Below are 23,200 nucleotides of genomic sequence, written 5' to 3'. Positions count from 1 at the left end.
CTTAAACATAGATGAAGCTAAAAAGATGGGTTGGGGTCACAATAAGGTTGCAATAAAATATAGGTTAATGTTCGTAAACGATTTGCTTACATGTGAGATTGGAGGTTGTAGATGGATGTTGTTGTCGGAAGACGGTTAATCGTGGATAGAGGGGTTCGCAGGTGGAGGATTTGAGAGATTTGAATAATGAGATTAGAAATTTATGATTATTTGAGAAACAATTGTGCAGAAGACTTAAAAGTACCTATACCCACGATTCATTCGATGTCTATAGGTATATCACATTTATATCCACGGTTCTTTCATATCTATAAGTATATCACATTTATACCCACGATTGTAACAATCGACACTAGACACATCTTTAGATATATGACAAATTTCTCGTAATGATCTATATGGTTCTTTATCGTGAGATCATAAGTTACATATTTAAAATATGTCAAATCATTATTTTTTTTAGTTAAGAAATATGAAAGATGACAAAACAATTTTTAAAATAGATAAATTAATTTTGCGAATTGGAGAAAATAGATAGACTAAAATTGCAATTAAGTTAATTATTTTTTATCTTTTATAATTTAACATAAATAATTATAAAAATTTAAAATAATTTATATAGTTTAAAATTTAAAATAATTTTAATAAATAATAATTTAAAGTAAATATTTTTAAAATAATTTATTTATTACAATTAGAATAAACAAACTAGCAAAGTAAATAGAAAAAGATATATCTGATTAATTAATAATTTATTTAAAATTTTAAATTATTTATAAATAAATTAAATTTTAAAATAATTAATATTTTTAAGTAAATAATTTATTGATTTACTTTATTTTTAAATAAATTAAATAGATAAATGAATAAAAAAATATCAAATTAATAAATTTTAAATTAAAAAAATCAAATTACTACATTTAAAATATTTTAAGCATTAACTGATAAAGTTTATTTTTAATTGAAAATGTCTTTTTATGTCATTTATATTTTTAAACTAATTGAATAACTATTTTAACAAACATTCAATTAAATTAATACTATAAATTATAAACTATCAACTAATTTTACCAAACAAATTCATAGTAGTTACTCTGATTGGTGTTGCAATTTTTGGAAGTGTATACACAAAATCTATTTCAAATATCGTGATGTAATAGATTGGAGTTTTCTTTATATTGTTAACAATTTTGATTATACAATTATTCAAATAGAGGGAGATCTAGATAATTAATTAGATCACAATTAATTTTTATTCAATAATGAAGAAGAGAGTATTGAAAATTATTACTGTAACATTCCTTGTACATTTGATGTGCCTAAGTAGTATCATATTTTTTTTGTAATAACACTTTATTGAATAATAAAAAGTGTATTAGCAAAGAAAAAAACTAAATCAAAAACATCTTATCGTCGATCAGTTTTTTATGTTATCACGAAATGGCGAAGTATAATTAATTTTTTGTGTATATTGTCTTTAAAATTACAATATTACGATGATAGATTGATATTATATTTTGTAGATAATGCCGTAAAATAAGAAGAAGAAAAATATTGGAGAAAATAACAAAAAGAATTGAATAAATTTTATTGGCAGTAATGTAACACCCCTTTTCTTGTACTTTTGTAGCATTGGAATAAAGATTTTCTTGGAACAATCTTTTCCTTAACAAAATTGAAGGAAAAGTAGACAAGAAAAAAAAACTATTAGGCAAACTCTATGCCTATATATATATAAGACACTCCATATTGGTCCTCTTTATCTCCTTTGCCATATGCCACATTTGTAGCAATGAGTAGAAGTGACAGGAATACAAATGACCAAAACACTAACAAGGTTTACCCACACGACATTGTAGGTTTCCAGAATATCGTGTAAGTCTTCCAACATAACTTCCTGGCTTAGCTGTGATCATGTCTTTCTTTGAAAATGGTCTGTTTTTAAGCTCTGGTCCAGATTGAATAAAGTATGCTCCATTCAAAAACTCATCATTGATTGATCTCCATTGCCAGTTTTTCCACACACTCTCGTCTGTGTATTCCCTCTTTGTCACCTTCAATACACAAAAACATAAAATTAATTAATTATACAGAGTTTAATTATTGTACACTATCAGATACATATACAGTGTGAAATATTCTATACCTCTTTAAGATTCAATTGATTTCCGCCAACCATTACGTTGTCTGGTCCAATAAACCTGTTACCCTCGCTAATGATGGTAGGGTTCTGGCTACCTCCCATGGCGTACATTTCCCAGTGAGTGTAATCGTTGTTAACAACATGGACAAAACCAAATCTAGCCCTAGGCATTCTTTGGACTAATCTCTTTCCAAAGTGGTTGAATGCCAATGTGATTTGCATGATCTTATCATCTGAATAATCATCACTAGCACCGAAAAGCATCACCTATATACATAAATCCAAAACAAGTTATTTTCTTGAGATTTTTAAATTTGTGTAAGTCAAAAATAAACAGAGCTCGTATCGCTAAATCCAACCATTCAATTTTGGCTGATGAGCCAAGATTGAAAATTGGACAGAGCTTGAAAAAACGCACCTCGTTATGGTCAGTGAAATGACCGTTGGAGATGGTAATAGCAGTTGAACCCATGATAGCATCAATCAAACCATCAGTACAATTTCTCATGGAAACATGATCAATCCAAACATTACTGGCACCAAAAATGGAAATACCATCACCATCACTCTTGGTTCTAAAACCATAATGAGACTCAGAATCTCTAATCATACCACCTTCCTTAACTTTAATGTTGTAAATCTTAATACCATGGATGATAATATTCTTAACAAATTGAACAGTGATACCAGCACCATTGGCAATGTAAACTTCAACACCTCTACCATCAATGGTTTTGTCACTAGACATAATAAGCTCTTGTTGGAGTGTGATGACCATGCTACGAGCGAATGTGATCCAAAGAGGACCGTTACGTGTAACGGCGTGACGAAGAGTACCTGGTTTTGGGTCCAACAATTCGTTGTCGGAAGGATCGGTGACAACGTAGAATGGACCGCCTTTACCACCGCGGGTGTTACGGCCGAATCCTTGAACACAGTCTGCAAGCTTCTGACGGTTGTTAGCCCAATTTGGGTCACACCTCCAGCATCTGTCAATGGGATTTGTAGCCATGCATGTTCCATTATTGTTTCCCCTCAAGCTCCTTCTAGCACTCTTTGCAGCTATGATTCTATTTTTCAAAAATCACCAAACAAATTTTTAATTTTCATATGAAGGTAATATAGATTAAAAAAATGATTCATTTGTAATGAATGATTTGCATATTTGAATCTCCTACAAATGTTGCAACAACTGTAGAAAGTGTTGCAATATAAAATTGTCGTGGGAGATTCAAATAAGATGTTTTAAAATCGAATGCTGGATGAATATGATATAGTAGGGTGTAAATAGAAAAATTCTTACTCGCTAACAGTAGCTGTAAAGTTGCCAGAAACTGCATAAGGATCAACAAAATAAGCAGCTTGATTGGCTTCTTTAGCAACTTTAGCTCTTTCTTGCCAATATGAATCAAACTCAGGTACATGTTCTTCCCAATACTCATTTTTCTCTAATGGATTGGCATTTAATGTAGGAGTGAGAACTGCCAAACAAAGTAAAAAAAGGATAATGTCAAGTGATCTTGCCATTATATTATTGCTTTTTTTTTGTTTTTCTAATTAATGTTGACCAAAGGTTTTAACTTCAAATATTATTGAAGCTAACCCCAGGCCAACAAAATGAAAAGAACACTTGTTATTGGGGACACTACAAATGAAAGAATGAAGTAAATTAGTTCCCGATTGAGTTCTCAATGTTTCACCGGTTTTTATACTTGAAAATCAAATGTGTCATAAGCTAATTTTGGGTCATGTTGGAGTAATATTAGGCTAGACGAACGGGTTTTTTACGTTTGAAAATTGACCAATATTTTTTGTGGCCATAATAACTTGCATTGAATAATTTCCTTTCACTCATTTGCATATTCTATTAATAGGAAACACTTGTAATTACGATTTGCAATTGCTTTTCATAGCCTTTAAAAAATGGGTGATCTTTGAATTATAATTAACGTTTTGTCACGTAATGCTTGGCCACATGCTAAATTTCAATTGCTTACTTACTATAGACTTTATTTTACAAAATAGCATTTAATGACTCTCATATGTTAAAATTTTCAAGTAAACAATTCTTTTTTTATTGAACGGAAGGATTTTTTTTTTCTAAGACAGAATATAAAGAATTATATAGACATAATTTTTGCATTACGTAAAATCACCAGGATTTATTTTCCTATTCTTTAATGAAAACCTTAGTATTCGCCAAAAATTAATGTGAAAAAAATGAAAATTGATTATTGTACATGATTTAACATCAACATTGTAGCATGGTGGCAACAATGGTGATAATAAATTACTTGCCACTAAAATTTAACATTATAACACTAATTACACTTTATTATAATATATAAATTCAATTTTCACATTTATGAAAAAATTTATCATTGGATGGTTTTTTTTTTCTATTTGTATATTGCTATTGTTGTAAAATGCAAGTATGGAGTTATGAAGTTCCATACTAGTCAACAATGGATTAAATAGAGACCCTAATCTGCGGGATACAGATAAACTGATAAACAAAATATAAAGATATGATAGTATATGATAAGATAGTGACATAATAAACATTATCATATCATGTGTTTGATATACACATAATAACATTTTATGTTGTCATGTATTTGACACACATTTCATCATATATGATATAATATATTATATTTAAATAGCAAAATTATTATTGTGAATAATTACATTTCGTTTTCTTAAATTAACTTATTATATTTTAAATATTATAAATTAACAAAAAAAAATTAAATAAGTAATGAATTAATTTTATATTAAAACTATCCATTGACATTACTAAATAAAAAATTTAAATTTTAAAAACAAGATTATGAATAACCAAATAATTATATTTTATTTGTTAGAATGTAAATAAAGATATGATATAAATTATATGTAAATGGCAAAAATACCTTGTAAACAAATTATATTTATTTTAAAATTATAATTAACTTTCATATTTTTATAATTGTGAATACTAATTTATTAAATTATATAAAAAGACAAAACTACCCTTGTGTAAAATCATAAACATTTTTTAAATTAAATATTAATATTTCATTTTTAAGTTTAATATAAAATTCTATTAATTATTTTTCTATTTGATTAGATTTACATTTTTATATTTCAGATTATATTTTAGAATTTTTTTATATTTATATTATATTATATTATATTTCAATTTATATTTTATAAGGGTAATTGAATAAACTATTGTTCTTATCATATTTTGCTGGTTTCCAACTCAGCTCATATTTAAGATAGAAATTTCAACTAAAGAGATAGAATATGATAGAATTATAAATTAACTTATCATATCATGTTGGTTCATCAAACACTAAATTAAGACATAATATGATAACTTATGTATATCATGTCTATCAAACGGGACCTAAAAGTACCAAAGCCTTTGTACTTGTTGCTTAGGATGAGCATTTACCTTGACCTACATTGAAAATGTTAAGTTCAAGTTTGATCTATTACTTAACAAATGCTCAATTTTAAGGTATGATCTGACATTTTCAATTATAAGTTTTGAAAATTTGTTTAAAAGTCTACTCCACTATTATTTTTTAAAAATTTACACCACTCACCACTCATATTTTGTAAATAGACAAACAAGTTAACATGACAAGAAGCTTAAATTCTATTTTGTTTTCTAACATGATCTTCTAAAATATCTAACATTATATTACATCACATTTCAATTATGTTTTAAAATAATATCTTTAAATATTTCAAACAATAATGCAAACTAATATGATTTAATACAAAAAACATAAGTTAATATAATAATAATAATAATAATAATAATAATAATAATAATAATAATTGTGATAAAAATTTATATTTAATTAACTAGGTCCACCTAATAGTTTCAAAAGACTTTTCAATAATCTTAACTTAGTCTTTTTAACTAAATAAGCTTTTAAAAAAATTTAGTCCGACTTAAACTATTACTTTTATATGTCGGTCTATCATATTTTCACCAGAACTACACCGCCAACTAAACACATACATCTATCCCTAATTAAACACATAAGACATACCTCTGCCTCTACTAGTAGGGGTGTTCAAAAAAACCAAAAATTGAACCAAACTGCAGAACTGAACTGAATCAAACTGTTTTTGAATTGAACTGGTTTATAAAAATTGAGAACTGAACTGTTTTCGAACTGATTTTTAAAACTAAAACCGAACTAAACCGGTTTTCAGTTTGAAAAAATCGAACCGAACTGATTTTCTGTTAAAAAAATTGAACCGAACTGATTTTTATTTCAAAAAACTTGAACCGAATTTTTTTTAGAAATAACTAGGGGTAGTTATATAAAATTTAGCTTATATAAATAAAAAAAATTAAGTTAAACTGGTTCAGTTCGGTTCAAATAATAAACCAGTGCACCAATTTATAAAATAGTTCGGTTCAATTTTTTAAACTGAAAAACCGGTTCTGAACTTTGTCCACCCCTAACTACTAGAGTTTATAAAGAGAGAGATTCCAACGCTCTAGTAAGGGCATCATAATACACATGTATTTTTCAATCAATAGAAGAGTATGTCTTCAAAAGAGTGTTAACAAATACGATGCCAACACTCCTCCAACGAGTATAGACCAAATCATTTCTAAGATAAATCCATTACTTCAAAAGTTGATGGCTATATACTATAAGTGCCAATTGTTGAATACATTTTTGTAGCAATTTAAATACAATACAAATTATAAACATAGTAAGAATGATACAACAATTCAATCTCAATTATTGATTTGAATCTAGTTTCAGATCAACCAGACTTTAGCTGAAATGAACCATCTGCATCCTTCTTCTTTATAATGATGCTTCTGTGCCGCAAACTCGCTTAAATTGTAGTTTGTCGCACCTAACACCGTCATCCGAATAAATAAACAAACAAACGTGTATATATATACACGTATAAGATACAAACTAATTAATATATTATGATGCCTCCCAAATCATATAGTCTCTTCCCTCCCAAGCTGATGACCAGTTTTGGGAACCACTAGGTGGTTCAAAATGACCAGGACCAATCTTCATAGCGACTTTTTCGTCAATGATAGCAGCATAAACATCCCTATCTGCCTTGGAAATTTGAACCTTTAACATAAGGAGAGAAAGGTTAGTTTTCCAATAGTATTCTATGTTTATACATTACATCAGTTGCACAAATAATGGCTAACATTTTCAGAGTTTGATTGTGAAAAACATCAAACCCTAGGGGTCTGTTTGGTATCAGAAAATATTTTCTGTTTATATTTTTAATTGCAAAGGTATCACCTTGTTTTCAATTTTTTCATCTACCTATCTAAACAGAACAGGAAACAATGGAAACCAGAAAATGTTGTTTTTGCAGTTTCATTTATAAATACTGAAAATAGGAAGTATATTGAAAATCTTGAAATTTAGGTTAAACCTAACTCAATTGAACAAAATCGTCTTGTAAGGTGGGAGATGTCTTCCACTTATAAACACTATTTTAGGTCATATTTCATCCAATGCAGGACACTTAGCACACCCTTCACGCTCAAGACTAGACATCTAGAGTGTGAGCTGCATGGCCTAATAGCAGATGTCTCAACCGATCTTTGATAGATTATGATATTATCTTAGAATTTGGATTAGACCTAACTCAACTCTACAAAACCTATTTATAAGGTGAAGAAGTACCACTCTATAGAAATGTGGGACTCTTAAAGAAAACGAGGCAATTTTGTAAATAAAAGTGAGATAAAGAAAACGGAAAATGTTTTCTCAAACCAAACAGGTATGGTTCCCATAACACCAAGGAAAAAAATATTTATGTTGTTCATGTTTTACCTCCCAGCACCAAAAACATGGATTCTTAGGTAATGTTGCAAGTAGAGATATTTTCATTTTGTTGTCCAAACATCATTGTTTTCATAATTTCATCCATATTATGATTAGAATTTTCGGTGCTTCAATAGAAATATCAGTAAAAATACAGTGATATTTCAGTTTTAATTCAGTTTCAATCACATTGACATTCATAGAAGAAGTTGATCATCATCCAACCCGAAAATATCCACCTACACAATACTAAGTAGTTTATAATATAAAGTTCCGATACTCACCGTGCTCCTGCAGTTGATCCCGTTCCGTTTCCTTATAGAGATAAGTGCCGCTATTTCAGTTTTATAGTGAGAGAAAATATGGTCAAAGAACACAGATGGAGTTCCTGGGTGAGTAAGAGTGTACGCGTATCCTTGCATTTCTTTTTCGTGGGGAAATCGCCAGTGACCCTTCAAGAGAAAATATGAAAGAAAATTGATGATAGTTTGCACATCAAAACAGTATAACCAATTAAATTCAATGGTTTTAGTTCTAAACTTAGCTTAATTATATTATGCTTATCCAACGAATATAAGAGTGAATAAAAACATAAATCCTTTCATCCATTACTTTTATATGCATAAAATATACATAAAACTCTTGCAAGTGTTTCTAATTAATTACACTACTATGGATCTACATATACATATTATAAAGAAACAAAAACCTGTCAAATTGGAATCTCCGATTTTACTAGTAACATCAAATTTACCAAGCTATTTTTGAAAGTGGAAGTTCAAACCTGTGTAGAACCAGTGTCATGATTTTCTATAAAAGTAACAGCACGAGATGGCCACCATCCAAGAACGCCGGGTGGTTTTCCCTTCTGATCTGACAAGCGCCAATATTCACATCTATCCAACGCCTAAAAAGGAAAAAAGTTCAAATGAAAAGTCATCAAGGTTGCGAAGATTAAATTAAAAAGAAGCAGCTTTGTCAAATTTTCATTTCGTCTAATTCGCCTAGAACATTTCTACACATGAAAAGTAAATTTGAAGAGAAGTTATTGAAACCATCGAGGTGAGTGCTTACAGAGTGAAGAATCCCTTTGGTTGTAACATCAAATGCACCAGCAGTACCCCCGGCAGCACTAATCCAGTCAACTATCCTCTGTCTGTGCGCATCTTGATTATGATCCATTTCACCATACGTATAACTGAGGGAATCCCAATACTCTCCCACAGCAAAGTACGGTTCAGTAGCGTCCATGTAGTCCTTTACATAGCCACCCCAAAATCCTCTGATAAAGTCAAGCCTCCACCCATCATACCCAATTTCTTCCCTGAAAAAACCAGGAAAAGTTTTCACAAAGCAAATAGCCCCTACAATATCAATGTAATGTATGAACTACTAATAAACTGATTGGATATAATTTCCATTGACACAATTTTCACACATTTTTTAGCTAATAGTAAGCTATTGAAATTGAAAATGAGGATTTGGAATGAAAACCTTAACCAGCATAACCATTCTGTAAGATCTTTTCTCACAAAGTCCTGTGAATGATCAATGTTTGGAGCCGCATGGAAATTATCTCCGCTACTCTTGTTTCCCCTCCCCTGTATATAAAAGAAAGAATATCAATTACCAATATATATATATATATATATAATTTGTCCCGTAAGTACAACTCAGATGGTAGCTGCAGACATTTGATATGCTCCGGTGCGGGTTTGAACCAAGGATACCCCTTTTTCTCTCCATTTAGTTTGTATGAATTCTGCCGCTATGCTATATATATATATATATATATATATATATATATATATCAAGTGAGAAGATGTCTTATTGTGAGATGTGAGAGTATTAAATAATAACCATTAGATTTGAAGGAATGGTTGGGATCTCTTTCTCTCTTTAAAACTGCACCTCCTCTATCTACGCGTGAGTGTAAGTTTTGCATTTATTGCTAGCACTAGTTTTCTTCGTATTCTCTCTCAAGCTACTCCTCCTTTCTTCCAGTTTTTTTTTTTACTGGAGTCCCAATTTCAAGAGACATGAGATGAAAGCGGGAGGTGGCATTCGATTAACATGAGGAAACAATTGGTTTGTGCAAATTCTTTTTTTCTAAAATCAAATTATTATCTAGTAGTCATAAATCTGTGGTTTCTCGTTGTCGAAGGTTCTAGGTGTTACTAAGAAATCTTCATGATGCAAGGATATCAAGAAATCTGTCCTTTTTTTCCTTTTTGTCTTGTTTCAAGTATATATATACATAAATCAAATTTACCTAGAAAAACAACAGTATCATATTATGTAAGCTAGAATATAACAAAAGGAACTTTCAATTGCTTTTGTCGTCATAGCTCAACCAATTGAGCTATGCTTTATCCAAAACCCTCACAAACATACCTGAAAATGAGGATCATCAGCATCAACCAATTGAGCTATGCTTTATCCAAAACCCTCACAAACATACCTGAAAATGAGGATCATCAGCATCAACCAATTGAGCTATGCTTTATCCAAAACCCTCACAAACATACCTGAAAATGAGGATCATCAGCATCAACCAATTGAGCTATGCTTTATCCAAAACCCTCACAAACATACCTGAAAATGAGGATCATCAGCAACAACGGCACGATCGTCCCAATTGAGGCGACCTCCAAATATGTTCCAAATACCATTATGATTCTGATGTTGTGCACAGCGGTGATTCAAAACAGCATCTCCTAGCACTTTGATTCCAGCTTTATGAAATGTTTTCACCACATCCTTCAATTCATCAAAGCTACCATATCTGATATATAAAATAAAAAAATAACAGTCAATTTCAAAACTTCCTTATTGTAAAGGTGTATGATTATTTTAATGGGTTTTAATCGAGTACCTAGAATTTAAATCATATAAATCCCTCGGCATGTATCCTTCGGGTGAAACAGAATCTGTAGGTGGTGGTAACCAAATCACAGTGAATCCAAGAGCCGATAATTCCGCAGCTTTCTCTTTAAGCTCCATGTACCATCTTCCAGATTTATGAGATTCCCAGTTAAACCCTTGGCATACTACTTCAAACCCAGTGCCTGTTCCCGAAGTTATTTTTAGAGGAACCTCAGGCACAACTTCGGGTTCCACAATAGTTTCCTCTGAGAAAGCTGGAACGGAGGTTCTGAAGATACTGTAGGCTTCAGCAGCCAGTCTTTCGATCTCTTGAAGAATGACTTCTTGCGCTTCTTTGGATTTTGTTTTTCGACGCTTCTCAGATGAAATGCCCGTAACCAAATGCCTTATTTCAGTGATTATTTCATCGGTAAATATAGAGTCGGATTCCTCTTGACTTGGTTCTTCAGTCACTTCACTCTGTACGACTGTTGATTGATCCTCTATGTTTCCGATAATTAAGTTACCAGAAGTTGAGAGAGGGACGTAAAAATCGTTTCCTTCGTAATTTAACCAAGAATTTCCATTTAGCTTAAGAACAAAAAGAAATCCTGAAAATTCTTCTTCCAAAGAGATTTGTACTGAACTTCCCTCTCCACTGCCTTTTGACTAAATAAGAGAAAGGACACGAAAATATGTCAAATAAAACACGAAGGTGCGTAATGTAACTAGAATACTACATTCTAACTAACATAATCCAAATTTTCAAAGAGAAAGGAGAAGAACAAGTAAACAAAATACAAATAAAAACTTTTTAAGAATAAAAAGTGGCTTAAATATACTCCATTTAGCTATCCATCATTTCCCTTAATATACTCCATTTCATTAAATTCTCTTATAGTTTTCCCTAATCTTCCTCTTCCTTTAGGTATCCATCATTTCCCTTAATATACTCCATTTCATTTTTCCTAACTATCCACCATTCGGTCTGTCCTTAGTATTGGTACTTTTTTAGGTCTTTTCCGCAATGCATGTATCTTTAATATTTTGATCATAATGAAGATATATTAATCTATATATATTGTTTAAATTATAGTGGTTTAGATAAGGAAGGAGTGAAGAAAAGGAATAAAAACTTTAAATGGTGATTATGGTTCGACATAAATGACATAGCCAACACCATTATTTACACTGTTACTAGACTACTAATCTTAATTAAGGAAGCAAAACATGAAATATAAAAGACACGTGTAAATCAATCCTAAGAAATAGTCTAAAATTTTTTAAATCAATGCTCACAACCCAAATATTATATTATTCACATATTCTAACACTTCCGCTCGAATTTAAACTTAATCATCTTTAAGGTTGACACGACAGTAAGTTACCATAGAAAGACAAACCATTTAAGCATATTTAACTACAATGATTTCAATAAGTACGCAAAAATCAGGTCTAAAATCTATGCAAGTATTCAAGCATAGTACCATCATCATTCATCAATGAAGCAATAGTGATGAAATAAACTAAAAATAACCTGAAAAGTGCTAAAACATAGAAAACAAAAAATGTGCAACTCATTGAACCCCTACTACCTTTAATTGAGTTCTCAAAGCTTTGTCTTTAAATGCGACAGTTTCCGGTGGATGAGGAGCAGGTGGAGCTTCCCACTTTCTTAAATCATCTCTACAAACTCCCCAGTGAAGCAGAATATCTCCCGGTACATCTGTTTCTAAATCTAAGAGATTTTTAGCTGTTTTCAAGCATTTCTTAATGGAGACACTGATAGAGTTATTGACAGTAACTTCCTTGGTAACAGGAAGTTCTACATAGAAACTTTTGACTTGACTACTTCCCTCTTTTGGATTTTCAGATTCACTGTTGTTTTCATGAGCTTTGTCCTCTGTTGCTTCAGACTCAACGAGAGTGTTAGATGTCTGCCCTAAGGCCCCTACGTGTGAAGAAAAACCGTGAAAAATATGTCAGTTCAAACTCATTAAGAAAATGTTGTGACGACAAAGCTGAAAGGATTAAAAAATAAATAAAATAAAGGTTTAAATATGCATTGGATCCCTACATTTTTTGCTGCAATAATTTTTAATGTCTGTTTACTCTATTGCTCGTTACCTATTAGCATCTTATGAAAATGTTTCTCTTTTACAGAACTAGCAGCAATATACAGAAACATGAACCAATCGGAACTATGGACTATAACATATCATAGGATTATGATTTGTTTAACACTTTGATTAAGAAAATAAAGCCATGATATAATGCAAATTAAGCGATACAAAATAGAATTCATTGAAGAAGCAAAAATAATGCATAGTGATTTCAAAAAACCTGGCCACACATTAAAGCCTGTTTTAGGTCCAATTAAATTAGCACCCTCCTTAAGATTGTTGACCAGAGGAACCTTGAAATCTCTTCCTTTGTGGTGATACGAATTACCAGTTTCCTCGTCCTGCATCGCCGCGAGCAACCAAATTGGAATTTAGGAAAAAAAATAATGAATTTTTAACTTTTAACAAACATATCCAATGGTTGTGTGTAAAGACATAAACCTTGAGAACAAAATTAATTGCTGAAATCTCATCGCTTGGTTTAAGACCAATCTTGACTTCATGAAAAGTATCTCCTTTAGAATCCGATGATGATTTCTTCAATGGTGTCTCTATTGCATAGTCCTGAAATTTTCACTTCACACTCTAACATTCAACATTGCCAAAATGTGAGATCATGAGAATTCATGAAACCGTTGTATACCTTTATAAGAACAGATTCGGGAGGAATCATTTCACGCGGAGGCTGATCCCATTCACTGCAGAATCAAACTCACATTGTAATCATCTTCATTGAAACATTATGATTTAGCTCTTGATATGATATCAAATCACCAAATAAAGTACAATTACAAGATATCACAAAATTAGAATGAAAACAAATTCAAACACCTTAATTTAACATGTTTTACCTTCCAATATCATCGACGCGCGAAACTCCCCAATGTAGAATCCATTTTCCTGGTAGACTGCATCCAACTGTAAGCTCCAAATTCTCCAAATCTTTCCCTTGATCTAATCTTATAAAGACCTTTCCCTCCACCTGCAAATTCCATTTCAAGTAAGAAAAAAATTCAATCAATGCCAAACACCAAACTATATCTATCTACTTGTAAAGCAAAAAAGGAAGAAAAATATATTCAAAAAAAAGGGAAAATAAGTAAGAAATAAAGCTCTTTGCCTTTTATGTACATGTGACTTTATTTAATTGAACTTGGAAAACTTTTACATTTTCAGAAAAACAAAAGAAAACATGATGACCCAAAAAGTAAATAATATAACAACAATGAAGCTGATCCAAACTTTTACCACTTTATACAAAACAAAATTCATAATCCCCTTCAACTTTTTCACTATTTCCACTTGAAAAAACAAAACTTTTTCATCTGGGTATGTCCAGAACTTTCTCTACAAACCAAACAATGTTCAAAAGCAAAAAGGTGTGATACCAGTTCAACTCTGTTGATGGGATAAATCTGATTGAAGACAACATCAGAGGCTTGAAGGGGTTCAAGGGTATCAGTATTTACAGCAAAAGCTTCAAACTTTGGACGAAAAAACTTGTGGGGTGGCTTGAATGACCAAGAACAAGAATCATAGTTATTATTATTGGAGAATATTGAAGAGGAAAAGAGAGTGTGCTGATTTGGCTTGAAACGGTGAATGGAAGCTACTCTGTTTCGGTAGTGGCATAGTTTAAAGAGTGGGTCAGAGAAAACGGTGGTGGAGATGCTCATGATATGGTGGTGGTGCTGCTGGTTCCTTTTGCAAGGAAGAAGGAGATGGTGAAGAGAAAATGAAAACACACACCACTCTCGCTCTTAGATTCCACCAACTAGTGTGTGTGGACACAAAAGAAATAACTAAATTATTGTATTTTTGTTTTTTTTAAGCTATTATTTTAATTTCAAAAAATGTAAGACGATGTGGTTTTAATATTTGATTATGGTAAAAATTTAAAAGTTAACTGTAGTTTTAATTTTTTATTTTAGTTGAATCATGAAAATAATATTTTTATTTTATTTTTCCTCATTTTTTGTCTTTAGACGGAATTTGGTCCAAAATTTAATAATGAAAATTATTTTTTTTAAGAAACACCACGTTATTTATTATTATAGATCTCAAGTACAATTATTGTATTATGAGATGTTGAGGTATGGTGTAAGTTAAATAAGCGCAAAAAAATAATAATTTATCATATTTTAGATGAAAAATCTATTTTTAGTCTAAATCTAGAGAGAAATAAAATGGAGATATTATTTTCGTGATTCAACTAAAGTAGAAAGATCAAAATTGTAATTAAACTAAATTTAAATTAATTTTTTATCTTATAAAAACAAAATAAAATTAATAATAAATTATATCTTTTAGTTATTTTTATAATAATAAATTTAATTTTTCAAAAAATATTTTAATAATTTAAAAATTAATTTAAATTTTTAATCCGCGCATTGTGAATAACTAAAATGGCAGTTTATTTAGATTATTCAATTTATTTTCAATGATTTTATTTTTTCATTGGGATTGATGAGATGTTTTATATAAATGTACAAATTATTTGCTAAATAAACCATATTGACAATGAAAATAGAATCAACGAGTCTAGGAATGTAAGCATGAGGCATGCCAAATTTCCTTTCTTCTATTAAGGGTAAAGTAATGTCGACCATATTATTTCCACAAAAACAAAATGTGGGCCGTACTATAAAAAGTTAGAAATAAATGATGTCGACAGGTTTTTTAACCAAAATGACAACAGAAATATTATATGAAAATAAACAAAAAACGGATGGATGGATATTTCTTTTTAAAAAATATTTGGATATTTTTAAGGTTGTCCGAGGTCAGTGTGCACATGCCAACAATCAATGATTATCAATGTGATGAAATAACATATGACTATATCTATTCTTTTTATAAGCTTCTTTTATTTATAAGTTTTACGTACATATATTAAAAAATATGTAGTTTATCTAAATTTTCCTTTTATAAACTTTTCTGTTTTTTTCAATTAGTTTGACATATTTATAAACTTAATTAATTAATAAGTAGAATCTAATCTATTACCATATCTGAAATTAATATATTACAAATATTTAAAATGATAGTTTGTGTGTTTAGTTTGGGTTATCCAATTTATTTAGAAAGAAAGTTTTCTAAGTAAATTAGGAAGTTACAATTTTCCTCCTCTAAAAGAATTGTCATCAAAGTTAAAATTGGTGGTTGAATTAAAAAAAACAAATATTCTATCTAATTTGGATAAAACAAACATTAATTGGCTAGGAAAAAGTTAAATAGCATATATTAAGGTTCAAGTACAAAAGGAAGACTTGCGATTTACATTAAAATTAGACATAACCTTAACAAAACAAAACAAAACAAAGAAAAAACAACTAAAGCATAGATCGTAAACTAACTTTCAATTTTGTCACAATTAGAGTTGGGTTCCTTAGAGCTAGGGCTGGACAAGATGCGCGACCCGGCTGCCAACGCCCGACCCGCTTCGGGTGAAAAGGAAATGGGTGGGTTGGATCAGCCCAATCGAATTGATGGGTCACATTTTAGGGTTTAAGGGGGTTGACGCGGGCGGGTTCGGGTTCAGAATTTTAAACCGTCGGTGACCGACTCGCCCGTATAAAATATATATTATTATTATTATTATTATTAATATTAGTAATTAATTTTTTATTTATTGGGCTGGGTCATTTCAAGTCCAACCCTAATTTTCACTGTGATCTTTCTAAACCCTAGCCAACACTTCACTCAACAGTCGCCCTCACTTTCACAACCCTCATCTCATGAGTCTCAATCCCACTTCCACTTCATGAATCTCTCTCTCTCGCTCAACCCTAAAAGGAACAACGATTAGTGCCGTGAAACGAATGATATTCGTTCAGGTTTTCATCACTTATCTTTCTTTTTAAACTATATGATTTCACGTTTTAAACTATACGAGTCTTGTTTAAGTTATTGTGTTAATAAAGTTTAGCTTTTTTCTTTGTATGTCATTTTTTTGGTAGGGTTTGACTAACAATGTTTTTCTTTTATTTTATATGCTTATTTATTTTAGATTGTTTTCAAAATACTCAAAATAGACTTATGCATTTTCCAGATTTTAAAGGTGATACACAATCATAATACATTTATTATATTTTTTTTATTTACTGATTTTAATTTATATGACTAACTTTTTTTTTATTTCATTATGTTTGTTTAATGTTTTGCATGGATTTGTCTTGTGTTTTTCATATATTTGTGTGTTTTTCACATATTTGAGAGGTAAAATTAAATCGTAATATATTCATTGTTTTTATTTTTTAGATTTACCAATTTTAAATGGAATGACTAACTTCTTTCTTTTTTTATTTCATTTTCTTCTTATTAGTTTTATATTATATCTTTTTGTGTGTTTTTTTATATGTTAATGAGTGTGATTGTTTTGCAGATTGACTGCCTTATAAGTCTTGTTAAAAGAGGTGCTACCTTTTTTTTCCATTTTAAGTCTTGTTAAGCCTTGTATTACATTTTTTTCCATTGAATTTAAATTGTGCTTTTGTAAAGATAATTAATAGTTATGAATATGATTTTTAACTACTACTTTGGACTGATATTGTTTTATATTCATCCATTGAATTTGAAAGAGAATAGTAAAATAGCTATATTAAGTTTGTTGCATAGTTATTTTGTACTCTAATTAGTGATTACTAATTAATTTTTGTTCAATTTTTTAGATTGGTCGGCAAAGATGACAAGGGTGGATATTGATATTATTTGTATTGATTTTTTATAAGGACATTGACATTTAGTTTAACATCTTTAGGTTTTATAAACATGAATGTACAATGTATATTAAGTTTACATTTTAATGGTTAGAATTATAAATATGTTTGCATTTCATTGTAAATTGGTGGAGTATATATCAATGTTGAGATTTATAAACATGCTTGAAAATTAGTTAGATATATATCAATGATGCTTTAATGGTTTATTTTTATTTTAACATCTAAAAATTAGAGTTCTAGAATTTTCATTATACCCAGAGGGAAAAAATTACTCAATTTTAAACAAAAAATTAGACTAGTTAAATAAATACAATGTTGAAAAAAAATAGATAAAATGACTTTTTAATAAAAAATAACCAGAAAATGAATGGACAAAAAAAATAAATTGACCAAAAAAATGTTATTGGGCCAAAAAATAAAATATGTCAAAAAAAAGGATAAACCCGCATGTACCCCACCCGCATGAACCCATTACTCGTTTACCCGTTACCCGCCGACCCAATTTTTTTATTGGGCGGAAATGGGTATATAAAGTCCAACTGCAGTTTGGGTCGGTTAGGGTTTTTGGGCCCGAACCCTAATTAAGTATTATTTACTTAATTTAATACTTAAGAATCATATTAAGTCTCACAACTTTAATTCATATATTAATATTTTATTTATATTTAATTTTATTATAAATATTAATTTAAATATTTTAATTAATATTATTATACATTATTTAAAAAAAAAATAAACTTAAATTTTTATAACAATAATAAAAATTAAAAGTTAAATATATGATATAAATAATTAAAAATGATAAAAGTAAATAATAAATTTAAATTTCGTTATTCTCATGTCCAAAGCGCTCACAAATATGCTCTACTAAATCTGTTTGAAGTTGTTGATGACTTCGTTTTTCACATATACTTACTCTCTTTTGTAATCTTGTTACAAGATTAGAATGAAGACCATTATTTGTTTCAGTTGTTGAGACGTTATTATCAATGTCATTATAAGAGTAATCAAAATTACCACCATATGTATGTGTTCGTCTTCAACGATCATGTTATGCAATATGATGCATACATATATTGTATGTTTGAGGGTTTCCATGTGTCAAGCACGCGTTGAACCATGTATAATTGCAAATTTAGATTGGAGCACTCCAAATGCTCACTCCACATTATTTCTTGTTGATTCTTGTTTTTGGGAAAATAGTTTTCTCTTTTCTCCTTGTGGCATTGGGATTGTCTTGAAAAATGCAGCCCATTCGGGATAGATGTCATCTGCTAGATATTATCCCAAATTATATGGAGTTATGTTAACTGTATATTGCACTTTAGGAGTGTGTCCTTCAAAAACATTGTTAAACACATTGGCTTGATTTAACACATTAATGTCATTGTTTGAACCTGCAATGCCAAAAAAATGCATGTCAAATCTATAAGTCTTGTGATGTCACTGCCTCAAGCATGATCGTGGGTTTACCATGATCACCTCGACAAAACTGGTTTTTCCATTCCTAGTTCATACAATCAATAGAACCTAACATACCTGGAAAGCCATGTGCCTCCCCATTTGTAATAAGCGACGAATATCATTGTTGTAGGATCTTCTCAAGTATTCAGCTCCAAACATCTCGTTCACTCCCCTTACAAATCTCTCTAAGCATTCAATTGCAATGCTTTTGCCAATTCGAAATATTCATCTACACTATCACCGGGAGATCCATATGCCAATATATGAATAGCAGTTGTGCATTTTTGCAATGGTGAAAAATTCATTTTACCAGTTGCATCGATCCTCATTTGCTAATACTCATCATGATTTCCAAGTGTTGTAACAATTCAAAAAAAATATGTGTCTATGCATTCAAAATCGTCGTCGGAATTGATCACATGTGTATACTGAATTTTCAAAGAAGTAGTCATTGAACAATCGAGTATCCCCTTCTTCAAGATTTCTATATATGATTGTTCTTCTTTGTTTGTGCCTAGTAGAAACTTTGGATTGTTATTGCCTCTCAAACGTTGACTTCAATAGTTCCTAATCAGTGTTGTCCAAAAATTCATCTTCTATCAACTCCCAGAATAATTTATTGAGTTCTTCTAAATTGTTTGGATCCATTAGATGATTGAGTGAAAGAGATTAAACAACTTAATAAAAATAAATATAGGAGCGTCAGAAGATTTCTATATTTGTTTTTAAGAATGAAAGTATATATATAATATTAAATGAATAACGATTAGTTTGATTGACGGCTAGTTTGAATAACGGCTAGTGTGACTAACGACTAGTTTGAATAATGCTAGTTTAATTAACGGCTAGTTTAAATAATTGTTAATTTGACTAATGACTGGTTTGAATAACAGTTAGTTTGAGAAAGAGAAAATTATTATTAATTAAAGTAACATTAATAGTCATTTTACATAATGTCCATTTTTTTTATTAAAAAAAAAACTACAACAATATTTTAACTAAAAACCATACTTTTTTTTAAGTTTATTACAATAAATTTCAGGAATTTGAAGTTGACTCTCACTCATTTCTGATGTATCTTTCATGATAATCTCCATTGCCTTGATTTTCATCTCGTCCTCCTTTTTTTGTGCTATTTTTCTAAGACTGCTATTTTTTTATTCATTGTATCTTGCACAACATTATTAATAGGAGATGTTTCAACCGCCTTTGTCTTGACTTTTCTTTTTGCCGCCTTTTGTCCCATTGGATGCTCCATTGGTGATGTTGAGTCAAATTCATAATTTGTTGTTGTTTTTGTATTAGTAGATGATGAGTACTCCCCACAAGCAGAACTCTTTGTTCTTTTTGAAGAACATTAAGTTGATGCTCCCATCCACTTAGGTTCACATTTTAGCAATCGTCAGCAGACTCATGATTAAATGACCCACCTGTATCTTGAAAATAAAAAGCATATGCAACGATCATAATATCCTTCGTTGAGCTTCCAGTTTTCTTTCCACTAACAACTTGTTTGTAACACCCAACAAATTTTTGAACAAAATCATTTATTCGATGTCATCGAGATTTTAGTTGACTTGGTATCTTTTCTCGCAATTGCCCACGATATTGATTATAATTTGTTTCAGTTTTTAACCAAAAATCATATGTTTTTTGGTCAACTCCGACAATTGAATCTTTTGAAACGTCGAGTCATGATTGAATAAGAAGTGTATCTTTATTTATTGTGAGTAGCTCTCGAGATTTTTTTTCGACCATGATGTTCTTCTCCCTCTTCGACCATTGTATTTTTTAAGACCATTTGAGTAAAAAATTATGAAACTTGACACTCTAACATAGATCAATCGATGTTTCAAGTTTATAACAAGTAAACCTTCCACCTTGAATATTCATTTGAGGTTTATAAAACACATTGGGATTGATTAGTGGTGACAGTAATTGAGAATTTTGAAAATTAGGATGTTGATAATTTTGCATAAAATGCAACCAAGATTGTTGAAGATTATATTGATTTGGATCCATTTGACATAAACAAATTTTTTTTTTGAAATAATAAGATGAAAAAATAAGTAAAAATTATTGTTAACTGAAACTTAAAAGAATAAATTGTATGATAAAAATTGTGGAACAAAATTAAGAGTAAGAGAAACAAATTGTAATAATTAATAAGAAAATGGTTTTCAAATATAAATTAACGATAAAAAATAACAACTGTCATAAGTTTTATTATTATTAAATTGTCAAAGTGTCGTTCATTTGTGAGGTAACTGATGTTCTAGTTTCTTTCACTCCAACAATGAACTTTCCTAAAACTGAATTTGACGGTAACTCTACGATGGCTGACAAAAAAAAATTTCAACCACTGGAGTTGCTCTTAGAAACTTTCTATGGCCTAGTCCAACTCCTCGAATTCACGTAGGGTTGATTACACTTGTTTGATTAATTCTATAGTCAAATAAAAAATAGAGTCACAATTTAGAAATTTAAGTCTTCGATAGAATATGTGATAGGTCTGAAACTCTCGAATTAGTGGATTAATTGTTCTAACGTGATTGTAATTTGTTTTCTTATAATTTGTTCAAACCTAAATTTAAAACCCCCCCTCTTTATTTTTTTTTATTTGATTCTAAATTCAGTTAATATTGTCGGAGTCATTACGAGACGACTCAAGTTGTTGTCGTAAACTACGTTTTTATTACTTATATTTGACCCGTGAGCGACATCAGAACAAATAAGTCAAAGCTCCACAACTCTCCACTTAGCCACTATATAAGTGCACCAACAATCCTCATGTTGAGTAATTTGTATGTGATTTGTTATGCTTTCACCAAAATAGCATATGACCTCGGCTTGTGAAGCTTCTCCTCATTGTCGAACGTAGGCAACTGTAAGTAGGTTTCCTTTCGGAAACAAGATGGGAACTACACAGTAGTAGTGCATGTGACTCTCCATTGTCAACATGTCCCCTAGTGCCTATTTAATCTTTGAATTGGTCGGATTTAGATTCTTAACTTTGTGCCACTTTTCAAAATAAACTCTTACCTTTAAAACAACATAACTCTCAGTTCTCGATCATTTTCGAAATCAATGTTGCTATAGAACCGTTAGAGCGTGGAGATCATTAATATCTTATTTTTTCACCGATCAAAATCATTTATTGTCCAGTAAATTGATCTAAGTATTCTATTTAAAATAGTTAATTAATAGATTTGTTGTATCTATTTGTTTGGGAGATTTCATAACAGTAAGGGTGTAATACCCCAACGATTATACATTAATTAACACTATCACCAAAGATAAGTATTTAATAATATGCTTTGTGAATATCAACTTTGAAAGAAAAGTAAGTTTGTCAAAATTGTAGCATTCTGTCTTTTCTGAAAGTGTATAAGATTTTATAAAAATCTATTGTTATCTTTATGAACTTTGGGTTAGAGGTATTAAAATATCTTTTAAGATTAGAGAATTTTTTAGCAATAGATTAACACTAGGGGTCTACATGGATGTGGATCGATCTGCCAATCTGATCATCCAACTCAACCCAATTTTTATCCGCGGTCACTCTCGGATTTGTCTCGCCCCAATCTGTTGAAATCTGTTTATATTTAGTTTGGATAACGGGTTTAAGTGAGTTGTGCAAAAAATCCGGTTATGCGGCCCAAATTCAAAATCGGATCCAAATCAATTTTAAATATCCGGTTAAAATCACATGGTTATAATCCGGTTTATTTATGAACCGGTTGGATATCCACTTATATTTTATATTTGGATTTGGTTTTTATCCAGTTTTTATCCACTCAACTCCCAAAAATCATAAATCTCAAAAACTCTAAAACAATTCTGATTTTGCCATCACTCAACCGATCTTCCACCTTTCGACCGTGTTTTCCGACAATTTATTACTAACTTAATTGAGATATTACTAATTGCATTTAATCAATTACTTATTACTAGAATTGTCAAAAAAACCCTAAACTCTAAAGTCTCCTTAAATTTTTTTTTTTTACTAAGCCTTTAATATTAAGCCAATTTTTTTAAAACCCTGACTCATTATTT

The 23,200-nt window shown here is 30.2% G+C and overlaps 2 protein-coding genes and 1 pseudogene across 2 annotated transcripts; all 3 read right to left on the bottom strand.

Moving 5' to 3' along the window:
* Nucleotides 1-1,554: 1,554 nt before the first annotated feature.
* On the bottom strand, nt 1,555-3,825 carry LOC101492744 (pectate lyase-like). The gene is made up of 4 exons (XM_004514716.4): nt 3,447-3,825; nt 2,562-3,213; nt 2,147-2,410; nt 1,555-2,054 (listed from the first exon to the last, which is right to left on the bottom strand). The coding sequence occupies exons 1-4, from the start codon at nt 3,668-3,670 to the stop codon at nt 1,830-1,832; spliced, it is 1,365 nt and encodes a 454-aa protein (XP_004514773.1). The 5' UTR covers nt 3,671-3,825; the 3' UTR covers nt 1,555-1,829.
* A 2,941-nt stretch (nt 3,826-6,766) lies between these two features.
* LOC101492411 (alpha-amylase 3, chloroplastic-like) lies at nt 6,767-14,740 on the bottom strand. The gene is made up of 13 exons (XM_004514715.4): nt 14,348-14,740; nt 13,811-13,941; nt 13,603-13,657; nt 13,401-13,523; nt 13,180-13,300; nt 12,432-12,787; nt 10,847-11,505; nt 10,567-10,756; nt 9,466-9,572; nt 9,046-9,295; nt 8,756-8,878; nt 8,256-8,423; nt 6,767-7,260 (listed from the first exon to the last, which is right to left on the bottom strand). Exons 1-13 carry the CDS (start codon nt 14,633-14,635, stop codon nt 7,102-7,104), a joined length of 2,730 nt encoding a protein of 909 aa, XP_004514772.1. The 5' UTR covers nt 14,636-14,740; the 3' UTR covers nt 6,767-7,101.
* A 3,760-nt stretch (nt 14,741-18,500) lies between these two features.
* On the bottom strand, nt 18,501-19,473 carry LOC140918722 (uncharacterized; annotated as a pseudogene).
* Nucleotides 19,474-23,200: the final 3,727 nt, after the last annotated feature.

This window comes from Cicer arietinum, chromosome 7 (genome assembly GCF_000331145.2).
Source record: "Cicer arietinum cultivar CDC Frontier isolate Library 1 chromosome 7, Cicar.CDCFrontier_v2.0, whole genome shotgun sequence".
NCBI classification, from domain to species: Eukaryota; Viridiplantae; Streptophyta; class Magnoliopsida; order Fabales; family Fabaceae; genus Cicer; species Cicer arietinum.
Note: the sequence above shows the minus strand (reverse complement) of the source record. Positions and strands in the feature narration are given on the sequence as shown.